At 42.1% G+C, this 12,121-nt stretch overlaps 1 protein-coding gene across 6 annotated transcripts in view; it reads left to right on the top strand.

Annotated features, from left to right (window-relative positions):
• Positions 1-8,515, top strand: part of LOC119502780 (oxysterol-binding protein-related protein 10) — a 91,948-nt gene extending 83,433 nt beyond the window's left edge. For all 6 annotated transcript variants that reach the window (XM_037793974.1, XM_037793975.1, XM_037793976.1 and 3 more), the window contains 6 exons: positions 832-981; positions 1,123-1,633; positions 6,373-6,559; positions 6,935-7,117; positions 7,237-7,390; positions 7,960-8,515. In XM_037793974.1, coding sequence (XP_037649902.1) covers positions 832-981; positions 1,123-1,633; positions 6,373-6,559; positions 6,935-7,117; positions 7,237-7,390; positions 7,960-8,004 — 1,230 coding nt within the window. In that variant the 3' untranslated portion in view covers positions 8,005-8,515. The remainder of the gene's footprint in view (positions 1-831; positions 982-1,122; positions 1,634-6,372; positions 6,560-6,934; positions 7,118-7,236; positions 7,391-7,959) is intronic.
• The last annotated feature ends 3,606 nt before the right edge of the window (positions 8,516-12,121 follow it).

Genomic DNA, 12,121 nt, shown 5'->3' with positions numbered 1-12,121 from the left:
TAATCCTACACAAGTATTATCTGTGTAGCCAAAATATAAGAATATATCCTGTTCTTCTGTGCCACAGAGCTTCATTGTAGTCCAAAAACTGAGACAGTGAGACACACCGGTGCACTGGATGACATGTTCCCTCATTACAGCGAACACAGTCACACCCTAAAAACTCGGTGAGGCGACGCCCTTGGGTAATATACCAACTTTTTAGGGAGTCTCGTACACACAGTCACTGTAGTTTATTTTGAGGCAAACCACATACAGTGTTCTGATGTCAGAAATACTCACCAGCTCATAAAATGTGTAATTATCTGCAGCTGAAAATAGTCCTCAACAAATGCTTATTCACTCCCGTTCGAGTGACGTTTGCTAAAAGTTGCAGTGGTTACAGCTGTTTTAGGAAATGACTAGCCTTGGAGATGGAGATGGAAACAGTTTAAAACATTGTTGGTTTTTGGTCTTTCCATGGGATTTATTGCCAAGAAGTCAAATACAGAATAATGATGACGTTATCCTTTAATCATCTCGCAGCTCTTCAGATTTATTTTGCTACTCCTTGGGTGCCCAGTGTTGGGAGCAACTTCATCATATATCAATGTTTTTCTGTAGAGCAATGGAAAAAAGTAGCTCTAAAGGAAAAACTACATCAATACATACTGTATGTATATTGAATAGATATTTCAAAGTTTGGATTGTGATACCAAACACCGTCCACAAATTAAAAACAATATTCTTGCATAAACTCTGAAACACTGACACTCCATTTAACCTTTTCATTTAGATTGAAAAGGTGAACATCATTAAATGTTCTATATTTTTCTTTTCTTGTTTTCATAGCACCACCAAGGGCTAGAAGACATCAGCCCCACTGAAGAGGTGACGGATACGGAGGATAACGAAGAGGAGGACCTGGGTGTCCTGGACGACCAGCGGAGCATCATTCTCCACCTGCTCTCCCAGCTCAAACTGGGCATGGACCTCACACGGGTAAGGCATCATAAAGTCATAAATTATAACTACAAAAAGACTCTGTACAGAGACTGATGTTTATTAAAATGGATGTTTTTAGTGTATGATTTTTGAGGTAATTGTTGTTTTCTGAGCCTTTCAACTCTTTGGGTTTCTTAGGTGGTGTTGCCTACTTTCATTTTGGAAAAGCGATCACTACTGGAGATGTACGCCAACTTCATGGCCCACCCTGACATGTTCCTGTCAATCACAGCTGGGGCGACAGCCGAGGACCGAATAGTCCGTTTCGTCGAGTACTACCTGACCGCCTTCCACGAGGGGCGGAAAGGCGCCGTGGCCAAGAAGCCCTACAACCCCGTGCTGGGGGAGACCTTCCACTGTTCCTGGGAAGTGCCTCGGGACAAAGTCAAACCTTTGGTCAGATCGAACCAGGGGTCCTCCTGGGAGTCAAGCAGGAGCCCCAACAACACGCAGCAGGGCGACGATTCACCAGGACCAGGACCAGGAGGCTGCTACAGGGTCCGGTTTGTGGCCGAGCAGGTGTCCCATCATCCGCCGGTGTCTGGGTTTTACTGTGAGTGCCGGGAGAAGAGCATGTGCGTCAACGCCCACGTGTGGACCAAGAGCAAGTTCATGGGGATGTCTATAGGAGTGTCCATGGTGGGAGAAGGTGAGTCGGTCTACAACATATACTGTATCACACTTGTCACTCACTTCAGTTTGAACTTTTCTTCCTTTCCTTTTTCTTTACTGAACAAGGGGAAATTCTCATTGAATTTTTCTTTTACAAGAGATATCTGGCCAAAGAATGCAGCACAACAACATGATGATAATAAATAAATTGTCACACACAACACAACAGTGGTGGAAGAAGAACTGAGACGCCTTATTTAAGTAAACATAGTTCTGTTTTTTAAATTTTGTATTAATGTATTATCAGCAAAATATGCTTAAAGTATCAAAAGTAGAAGTACTCATGTATAATGCCCCTTATATACTATGTATAATATGATATATTATTAGTTCATCACACTAATTGAGTGCCATATAAATGTAAGTTAGTTAACAAATAAGTACAAGAAGACTTACGCTGCCTGTGTTATGAATGTTAATTTTCTACACACTCTGAATCCGTAACATGCAAGTGTTTTCGCGGTAGCCCGTCTTCCGTATGCATCACTGTCATCATCATTATCATCAGTTTTTCGGCCCTGAACAGTGAAAAATATATCAATAACATAACAATAGTAGCTAGTAACATACTCATTACATAATGTTTTGAACACATGATTCACATGATGCAACACCGTGGCTCTTACTGTTGGATCAGGGCTCGGTTCAGCCGGTTCAGGTGTGTTAGAGCAGAGAGAAGTGGAGCAGGTAGAGGAGGTCTGGAGTTAGGAAACCAGAGTCTACGCTATGGGCTATGATAAATATAAATAATGACACTTTATTTAAGAGATTTCTGAATCTGCTGCTCTATTGATTTACAGAATAGGATTTTACAGGGCAAACATTGCCAGAAGATGTTTTGTGGGTTTTTAATTGAAAAGACTGATCTTCTTGTGTTGCTGCTGTGCACACGGGACTACTGGGCTTAATAATCCAGCTTTGTCTTGACATATTGTCTTACAATGATGACTTTCATATTCTGTTTACTGATTAAGATGGAACTTTATTTATATTGCACTGCAACATCCAGCATATTTTATATTTAATATTTTAAAGCTGCCATATGCCGTCTTATAAATACGGTAAATAGCAGAAACTATTAAGACATGCTGCTAAGTTTTATGTATTTATTTGACCTTTATTTAAACAGGGTGTCAGCGTGTCAGCATACACGCTCTTTTACAGCAACGCCCTGTTAACAGTTAAATGAAATTGCTAAAACAAAGTAATAAGGACGGACAATTAATTAAAACAGAAATCCGACAGTGTACGGACTCGGTGAAAGCAGCAGTTGAACACTATATAAATAGTGTTCAACTTGCCTTTGTAATTATGATTAATGAAACAGCTGTTCATGCCTGAATTAATGTTGTATATTAGTTGAAAAAACTTCAAAATTATGCAATAAAAAAAAAAAAAAAAAAAGTAACTCCTCTACTGAAGTGAAAGACACTTAACACACTGTGATATTTGTTTGACAATACTACAAACTACGGTCCCAAAAATGACCTTTGAGTTGAATTAACACATCTTTCAGTCTCCAAAATTAAAACAAGAACACACTGCCCTTTAAATACAGCTCACCTTTTGTAACATAAATTAGTTATACTTGTTTTTAAGAAGGCACTTGTGTCAGCTGAATAACAGAAAAACCCTGAAAATTGCACTTTTAAGACTAAGATGGTCACAGCGTCCTGTCCTGACGTCTCCCATGGCAATCAATAAGCCAGTCCTCTCCGTCAGCAGCACCATTACACCATGTACAGTCAGCTGTTGGGGATGAGTCACCCTGAGCGGAGACGCAGGAAGTCCTTGAGCCCGATCGACTGAATCTGGATACATGAACCGATTCAGTCAGACATCACTGTACCTCTGACCACCTGTCGGCAGGTTATATAACGCAGCCGTTCATCATCATGTGTTGAGGCTGACGCTGCCTATCAGAGAACACGGTGACCCTCACCCCAGGTACTATTGATTGCTGAATAGCAGTTGATACTGTATTTTTATGAATGGCTCAGACTTCACTGATTGGCAGTGAGTCAGCAACAGAAAGGGAACAGAGGTACAGCAGCTGATGCAGACAGTTTTTGACTCAGCTGGATTTTGATTGGACCTGTATGACAGTGTGATGAGTGCGTTGCTCAGGTTTGCCTCTGGCGCTGTAAGGATGGATGTTTAACCATCACAGGCTTCCTGTACACTTCTCTCAGCTATACTGTGTCTTAAAATAGGACGACATACCAGTAGAATGATCATTAACTACACCAATCTGAGATTTGATGCATGGATATTACTTTGAACCAGCGCTTGTTGTTCATTTTCTGATGGCCTGTGTTTATTAGTGAGCTGTAGAGGTGCTGGTAGGAGGATTTTGTTAACATTAGAGAGAGCCAGGCTAGCTGTTTCCCTCCGTTTACAGTCTTTGTGCTAAGCTATGTTAGCCGGCTTCTAGTGGAAGCTTCATTTATCATACAGACATGAGAGTCGTATCAATCCTCTCATCAAACTAACTATTGCTTTGCAAATTATTTTACTTTCTTAACTGCATGTAGGGAATACTATACATGTATTTCACAGTTACAGTTGCTAGTTTCTTTGATTTTACATACAAAACATATGATTAACTTATGAAATATGATGTGCTATTATAGATTAAAGGCCATGCATACCCACACAGGTGTTTCCAGTTATTGTGACTTATCTGACCTACTCAGTTGTACTAATAAGAATGATAAAGTAACAAAACTAACAGGAGAAGGAGAGAGATCAAACCCAGTTTGTCCACGTCGTCCTGATAAAAGGTTGTTTATTTGACTCCTGAAGTCCTGAAAATGTATTTATTAAAAAAGATTTAGATAAAAAAACATTGAAACATCTTTCAGGACTTGTGGAGCTATGTGAATTAACACTCCTAGAGTTGCTATTCTACATAATAAATACTTTTGATACTTACATTTTATTTATAAAATGTACTTTTACTCAGGTAGGATTATGAATGTAGGACTTTTACTTGTAAGAGTATTTTTACACTGTTGGATTGCTACTTTCACTAATAAGCAAAAGGACTTCTATATTTTGTATATTGTATATTGGTAGAATTTCAATTTTTTTTAATTCTTATTTTATTCTAACGTTTTTATCTATTCTTTTGTTATTATACTGTTTGACTTGCACCAACATAACCAAAGCAAATTCCTAGTGTATATCTCTTACACCTGGCAATAAACACAATTCTGATTGTGATTGTGATTCTGAATACTCCGTCCACCCAGCCCGTTCTCATTCCTAGGATGTCAAATACAGAGGCTTTGTCACGGCCGTTGGTGTTTGGTACCGCTGCACAAGGCACCCTTTAGCGCCGGTATGAAACGCACCGGTCGTTACATTAACTTTAATGTAAACCCATCCGCGTCAGCTGTAAATGCTCTGAGAAAGTGTGTTGATGTAGTATAAAAAAAATAAACACGGTGGGTGGAAGTGGATGGATCCAACAAACACAAGACTTTTATCCAGGAGACCACTATATCATGCATCACTTTACAATCAGCTGTTCTCCCGTGTTCACAACGTTCAGTGTCATTTTCACTGTAAAAGCATAGCAGTTTTAAGCCCAACCGTGTAGTTCTTTCCTAAACCTAACTATAGTGGTTTTGTTGCCTAAAGTGACACCAAGGGGTGAGACAAAGCGGCGGTATGTGATGAGTCTGGATGAAAACGTGTTGGTCCACCACAGGCTTTCCATGTGTTTAGGCTTACAGACTGATCTACCATTTATCCTCCATGTGACACAGACAGCAGACCTCTTCAATGCTGATTAGTTAATCAGCATTGTACTCTTCTTCACATGAGAGCAAACCTATTCAGAACCACATAATGGCTACAGGCCGTTGTTGTGACCACGATGATGCCACATAGTTTACCCTCGTAGGCATTTTGCAGTGAAACGCAGCTGCACAAGTGATCTATTGTAAACATGTGGTTATGATATAAGAACCGAAAGCTATTCATGGACATGTGAGTTGTTTGTTTATGACAAAATAAATCCACTTACAGGCTGATCATGAGCGTTAAGTATAATAGCCTCTCTTATGGACCGGAGAGATGTAAACACAAACTGCCTAAAGGAGATATCAACTGGTTTAGATAATGTTCTTCCCAGCAGGAGTTAATTGTGCTGAGTATTTCACATTATATGTAATAGAAAACAATTATTGCTGCCTCCAATCAGGTTAAATAATGGAACCGTTATTACTGCCTATACACACAGGGCGCGAAAACTCCAGCAAACTGTGCTTAACTTTGTTTAATCACAACATTAATTAAGATTGCTGATTTAATGGGAGCTTTATTTCTCACATAATAACAGTATACGAGAGCACCATAAAGTGCCTAGTCATTACATCTAATTTAATGTTCATGTGGAATATTTAGTTTCTGCGTACCTGTTTCTCGACACTGGCTGCTGTGTTTTACAAGTGCATAATGAAAATCATTGACTGGCACATAACTGGCTTGGAGAAAAACCTCTACATATCAGACCCATAGATTGAATTAGTGTTAATCACTCCAACATTTGATTATGCATTTAGACAAAGAGAGGCAGTGTGCAGGGAAACTAGCTGGCTCGACATACCTTCGGAGAGAATGTCCACCGAATTGATACTGATAACATATTGTAATTCTTCGTTTGGGTGGTGTTCACCTTTAACCCCTCTTTCTGTTTTCTCCTCTCAGGTGTCCTTTGTCTACTGGAGCACGACGAGGAGTACGTCTTCACGTTGCCCTGTGCCTACGCCCGCTCCATCCTCACCGTGCCCTGGGTGGAGCTGGGGGGCAAAGTCTCCATCAACTGTGTCAAAAGCGGCTACTCTGCCACCGTCACCTTTCACACCAAGCCTTTCTATGGAGGGAAAGTACACAGGTAAGTGTTTCTGAGGATCTCCTTCTTTCTTCTTGCCTGCCTTTATACACTCCATCTCACTTTGACAGCAAACATTGCATGCTGGTTCATCTTTTCCTTTATTTTTATCGATTTAGAAAATAGTCTGATGTGACCGTGGCTTTGTGCTCCACACTATGATTAGAATTATAAATGTGGCATTTGTTGGCCACTTATTATATATTGCATATCAGTAAATCCTTTATTCACCCATTTGATTTTTTTCTGTAGATTTTACGAGTTAAAAATCATAGTATATTTTGTCACAAAAAAAGTCAACGTATAAAATTTCATAAAAAGTCAGACAGGCAGACAAGAAACATTCCTAACAAAAAAATCCCTGATTGACTCCCTCAGAGTGACGGCAGAGGTCAAACACAACCCAACCAACACCATTGTGTGCAAAGCTCAGGGCGAGTGGAACGGCACGCTGGAGTTCACTTACAGCAGCGGGGAAACCAAAGTGATCGACACGGCCAAACTGCCAGTCACCAGGAAGAAGCTGCGGCCTGTGGAGAAACAGGGGAGGACAGAATCCAGGTGACAAAATTCATTACCACCAACTGAATGCAATACTCTAAATAGGTCCCGGTAGTGCCAGATGTAAGACAACACATTAATCGCTTATAATTTTAATTGTGTGTTTTACCTGCTTGTAGGCGGTTATGGCAACATGTCACCAAGTCGCTGAAGGAAGGGAACATCGATGAGGCCACGGAGCACAAACACAGGCTGGAGGAGCGACAGAGAGGAGAACAGAGGCAGAGATCAGCTGATAACAAACCCTGGACACCCAAATACTTCACTAAAGAGGTACAGTGAAGGGAGCGAAACCTCTTGGAGCAACACCGTGATATAAGGCTGCAGGGTGGCATGATCTTCAAACTGCCCTTCAATCTTTAGTTAGCCATGCTGTGTCTGAAATCATCTGCTATTTACTATAGTACACTATATTTACTGTTCGAAAGGTTGCTCCGGCTGGTGGGCGGTGCTTGGTATTTCCTCAACTGATCTCAACGTGGCTGCCGGGTCACAAACTTTCTCATTTTACAGCTAAACAGTACACTACAAGATGATTCTGAAAACATTTGTGGCGAGAAATAGGCATTACAGTAACAGAATATTGATTCGTATTTGATCAGCACTGCCTAGTTTGACCGTTTGATCGGACTTTGTGAGTGATTGACAGCTGCTCAGAGACGGCAGACTCCAGTCGGCCCTGATTGGTTGTTTTCCTCCGGTCTGTGAGGGAGGTTTAGGCACATCATTTCCTCTATTTCTACCCACTGCTGCTTTAATTCACCCTAATTACAAACATCAAGATTTGTTTTTCCCCCAATTACCTCTTTCTAATCTTTCATTTTCCTTCCTCACACCTGCAGGGAGAAGGTTGGATCTACAACAGCCCACTGTGGAAGTCCACCTGACAGCAGAACAGCACTCTCCTCTGATGGACAATAACGGAGATCCTTCCTCTCCACACTGGAGGTCAGAGGTCAGGAGGTCAAGCGAAGAGAGCCGAGTCCTCCGGAGAACCTTCAGACCTGAGCTACAGACTCACAGAGCGACACTGTGGAGATACAAAACAGGAAATCAAGCAAAGGTGCCAAAGCGATCTCCACTGTTATAACCCAGATGGTGGTTGGAGCTCTTGGGGACAAAAAGTACATTTTTATATACAGTTAATAGTATTACTATTCAAAGTAGAGTATTTCTATTTTTCACCTTGCCAAGGCCTTTTTTGCACACGCACAGTAATGAAGTTTGCCACTGGTGTTTATTTGTTTTTATAATCAATACGTTTTTCTCAGACATTGTCAATGTTTGGTTCCAAGCTTTTAGTTTGTAACGCAGCGTTAGAATGAATCGATAGACGTTCCCTGTAACACATTATACTGTAGCTGTAAATGAGTTGTTTATAAAAGCACTTTTACCATAGAAATAAATTTAATATTTTATATTTACAGGCTTTTACCACTCAGGGTGGTCTCTCTGAGAGCTTTACAGGTTAATAAGAAACACCTAACCACATTTAAAGGGACTGTTTGTAACTTTTTAAGCGTATAAATGTAGCGGGTCGTCACACATGCGCGTTCGCATATGCGCGCTCGCGTGTGGTCGGAGCCTCGTCTCCGCTGCCTGCTCTCCTTCACTCAGACAGAGCTCGCGTTCTCGCGTACTCGCTCCACCTCTATTAGACGTGAACGCGCGCTCACTCCACACTGCAGAAGAGTTAGTTTAGCTCTGAGAATATCTAGTGAATGTACAGGAGACGTTTGTGCAGAAATAAATGCTGCAGTTCCTCCAGACCAACAGAGGGTTTTCCGTGTCTTGTGAAGTGACGGGGCTCCTCAACGTGTTACGTTGTCGTCTCGTTACCGACCGGGTGCCGGTGTCTTCGGCTGCCGGCTGCGGTCGGGAGGCGATAACGTAACTCGTTGAGGAGCCCCGCTGCTGAAGCCTGCGCTGAGGCAGGAAAAGCCAACACTAGGATCAGCATTGATTCATGGAGAGACCTTCGTCTGGTCAGCTAACATTACTGCCAAGCAGGTGAAATAGAGAGTGATATTGTGGTTTTAGCTGACGTGGGTCGCCTCACTGTGTTGAGCGATGCTCGTTCATGTCTATTTAGAGCGAGCAAGCGCGAGCTCGACGCTGACTTTCTTTGATTTCACGGCCACAGGTGTCGCTGTTAAGCAGCATTTCTGAATCTTACAAATAGTCCCTTTAAAATGAGATATAAATTAAGAGTTAAACAAATGTATGTGTTAGTATATATCTTATTATTCAGTACATTACAAGTGAGCTACTAGAAAGTAAAGGTCCTGATTGTTTTGTCTGCACTATGAATGTATCTGGGCACATTTTAATAGTATGCTACTTTTCCATCTTGTACTGTTACACATGCTTTTTGTGATTTTTCATTTTTGCCACGTCGCTCCATTTAAAGTATTTCATCCATTGAGTGAGACGCCCTCTGCATTACGGACGCTTTCCATTACTACCTCTCTTATTCAGCTATTCCAGCCATTAGGCACTTTTTCTTCCAAAACAAAAAAAGAAAAAAAGAAAAGAGAGAACGCTGGTTTGTTTGTGGCAAAATGCTCCTGGATCCTCTAATCTCTTTTTGTTATCGGTGCCCTGAAGATGGTACTTGTGTAATTAGGCAGCCCGTGCCTCCCGAAGTTAATACTTCTCCTTAGGTCGCCCGTGGTGATGAATATGGATGAGGAGGCTTGCAGAAACACACAATCGTGTTCTCACATCTGGGGTTCGCTGGAAGGTTGCCTCTGTGAAGATGAGAGGATAATCTAGCAGAATAACAATCGCTGGCAGCTGGCAGCCTGTTGGATGGAAACAGGAGATGTATTTGGGTCATAATACTGTGGTACTACGACTACTCACATTCTGTCATGTTTGACGGACTACGTGGTCAATTTATCAAACTGAATGGCTTTCCTAAACAAAGTAAAGCAGAAATTAAACGAGCAATTAACAGTTTATCCACTTCACTTGTTCTTCACTGACAATTTTTTTTTTTTTTTAATGGCCTTACATTTTTTTTTTCTCACTGCTTGCTCTTTCAGTTTCAATATAATAGTATAAGTATTTTGAAACCAGGTGAATTTACCAGATGCCTATTTGTAGCTTATGTCATGACAGTATAGATAACAAACCTGCAACCATTTAGAAATACTGTTTAATGACACTCGCCTTACATGAAACAAACTCTTTTATATATATATATATTCAAAAAATTCACTGAAGTAGAGAGTAACTGTGGATAAAGGAGGGATTGTCCATTAATAAAGACCTTCTACTTTTTTTTAATTAAACATGTCTTCTCATGAATGTACATCTGTTCTAATGTCCTGCAACATCGTTAATTAATCATAAAGTGTAAACCGCTACTCCTCATTCACTGCTCTGGTAGAGGACCTGTGAAACATCTCATCTGTCACAACATCTACAAATCAAAGCAGGAACTTTGTTTCAGATCATTTTGTTCTAATAAATGTGCCATGGCAATCATGGACTCGCTCTGTGGCCCCGATATGAAATATCTAACAATTAAATAGATTGTTATATACTTAGTATATGGTGACTTTTCGCCACCAGTAGATAACCAACCACCGTATGTTTACATACGCTAACATGCTAAACATTAAATAGCATATATTGGCATTTTCCCGTAATAACATCAGCATGCTAAACAACAGAAAGTGAATATCCAATATGCACATGCTAAATGTGACTTGCTAAAAGTTAGTATATTTACTCACCAACTTAAGTGCATTATCATCCATCCAATCATTTTCTTCAGCTCATCCAGGGCCGGGTTGTGGGGGCAGCAGGTTTAGCGGGGTATTCCAGGCGTCGCTCTACCCAGCAACGTTTTCCAGCCCTTCCTGAGAAGGAACCCGCGGTGTTCCCAGACCAGATATATAATCTCTCCAGCGTGTTCTGGGTCTATCCCGGGGCCTCTTACCAGTTGGACGTGCCCGTAAAACCTCTAAAGGGAGGCGTCCAGATCAGATACCTGAACCACCTCAGCTGGCCCCTTTTCAAGGTTAAGGAGCAGCAGCTCTACTCCGGATGTCTGAACTCCTCACCCTGTCTCTAAGGCTGAGCCCAGCCACCCTACGAGGGAAACTCATTTCGGCCGCTCATATTCGCGATCTCATTCTTTCAGTCACTACCCAGAGCTCATGACCATCGGTCGTCACCTTGGAACATAGATGGACTGGTAAATTGAGAGCTTTGCCTGGCGGCTCAGCTTCCTCTTCACCACAACAGCCCGATACACCGCCTGCAGAACTGCTAACACTGCACCGAACCGCACGTCCATCGTGCTCCATTTTTACCGTCACTCGTGAACAAGAACCCCAAATGCTTTAACTCCCTCGCTTGGGGCAGTAACTTACTCCCAACCCAGAGAACCGTGGCCTCGGACGTGGAGGTACTGCCTCTCATCCCGACCGCTTCACGCTCAACTGCAAACCGCCCCAGTGCATGCTGACGGTCAGGATGGAGCCAACAGAACCACATCATCTGCAAAGAGCAGAGACGCAATTCTGAGGTCCCCAAACCGGACACTCTGCTCTCACCGGCTGCACTTTGAGATCCTGTCCATGAACTTCACAAACCGGATTGGTGACTAGGGACAACCCTGGCGGAGTCAAACACCCACCGGAAACGTGTTTGACTTTGTGCCGAGTATACGGACGCAGCTCTCACTTTGGTTATAAAAGGAGTGGCTCATAGCAACGGTACTTCATATACCCTTAATACCCCCCACAAGACTCTCCAGGGGACACAGTCAAAAGCCTTCTCGAAGTCCACAAAACACATGTAGACCGGATGGGCAATCTCCCATGACCCCTCCGACAGCCCTGCGAGGAGTTGGTCCACTGTTCCACGGCCAGGACGGGATCTGCATCGCTCCTCTTGGATCTGAGGTTCGACAATCGGTCAGAGCCTCCTTTCCAGCACCGTAGAATAAAGTTTCCCGGGGCGGCTAAGAAGTGTGATACCTCGATAGTG

This window comes from Sebastes umbrosus, chromosome 15 (assembly GCF_015220745.1).
Source record: "Sebastes umbrosus isolate fSebUmb1 chromosome 15, fSebUmb1.pri, whole genome shotgun sequence".
Lineage (NCBI taxonomy): Eukaryota > Metazoa > Chordata > Actinopteri > Perciformes > Sebastidae > Sebastes > Sebastes umbrosus.
Note: the sequence above shows the minus strand (reverse complement) of the source record. Positions and strands in the feature narration are given on the sequence as shown.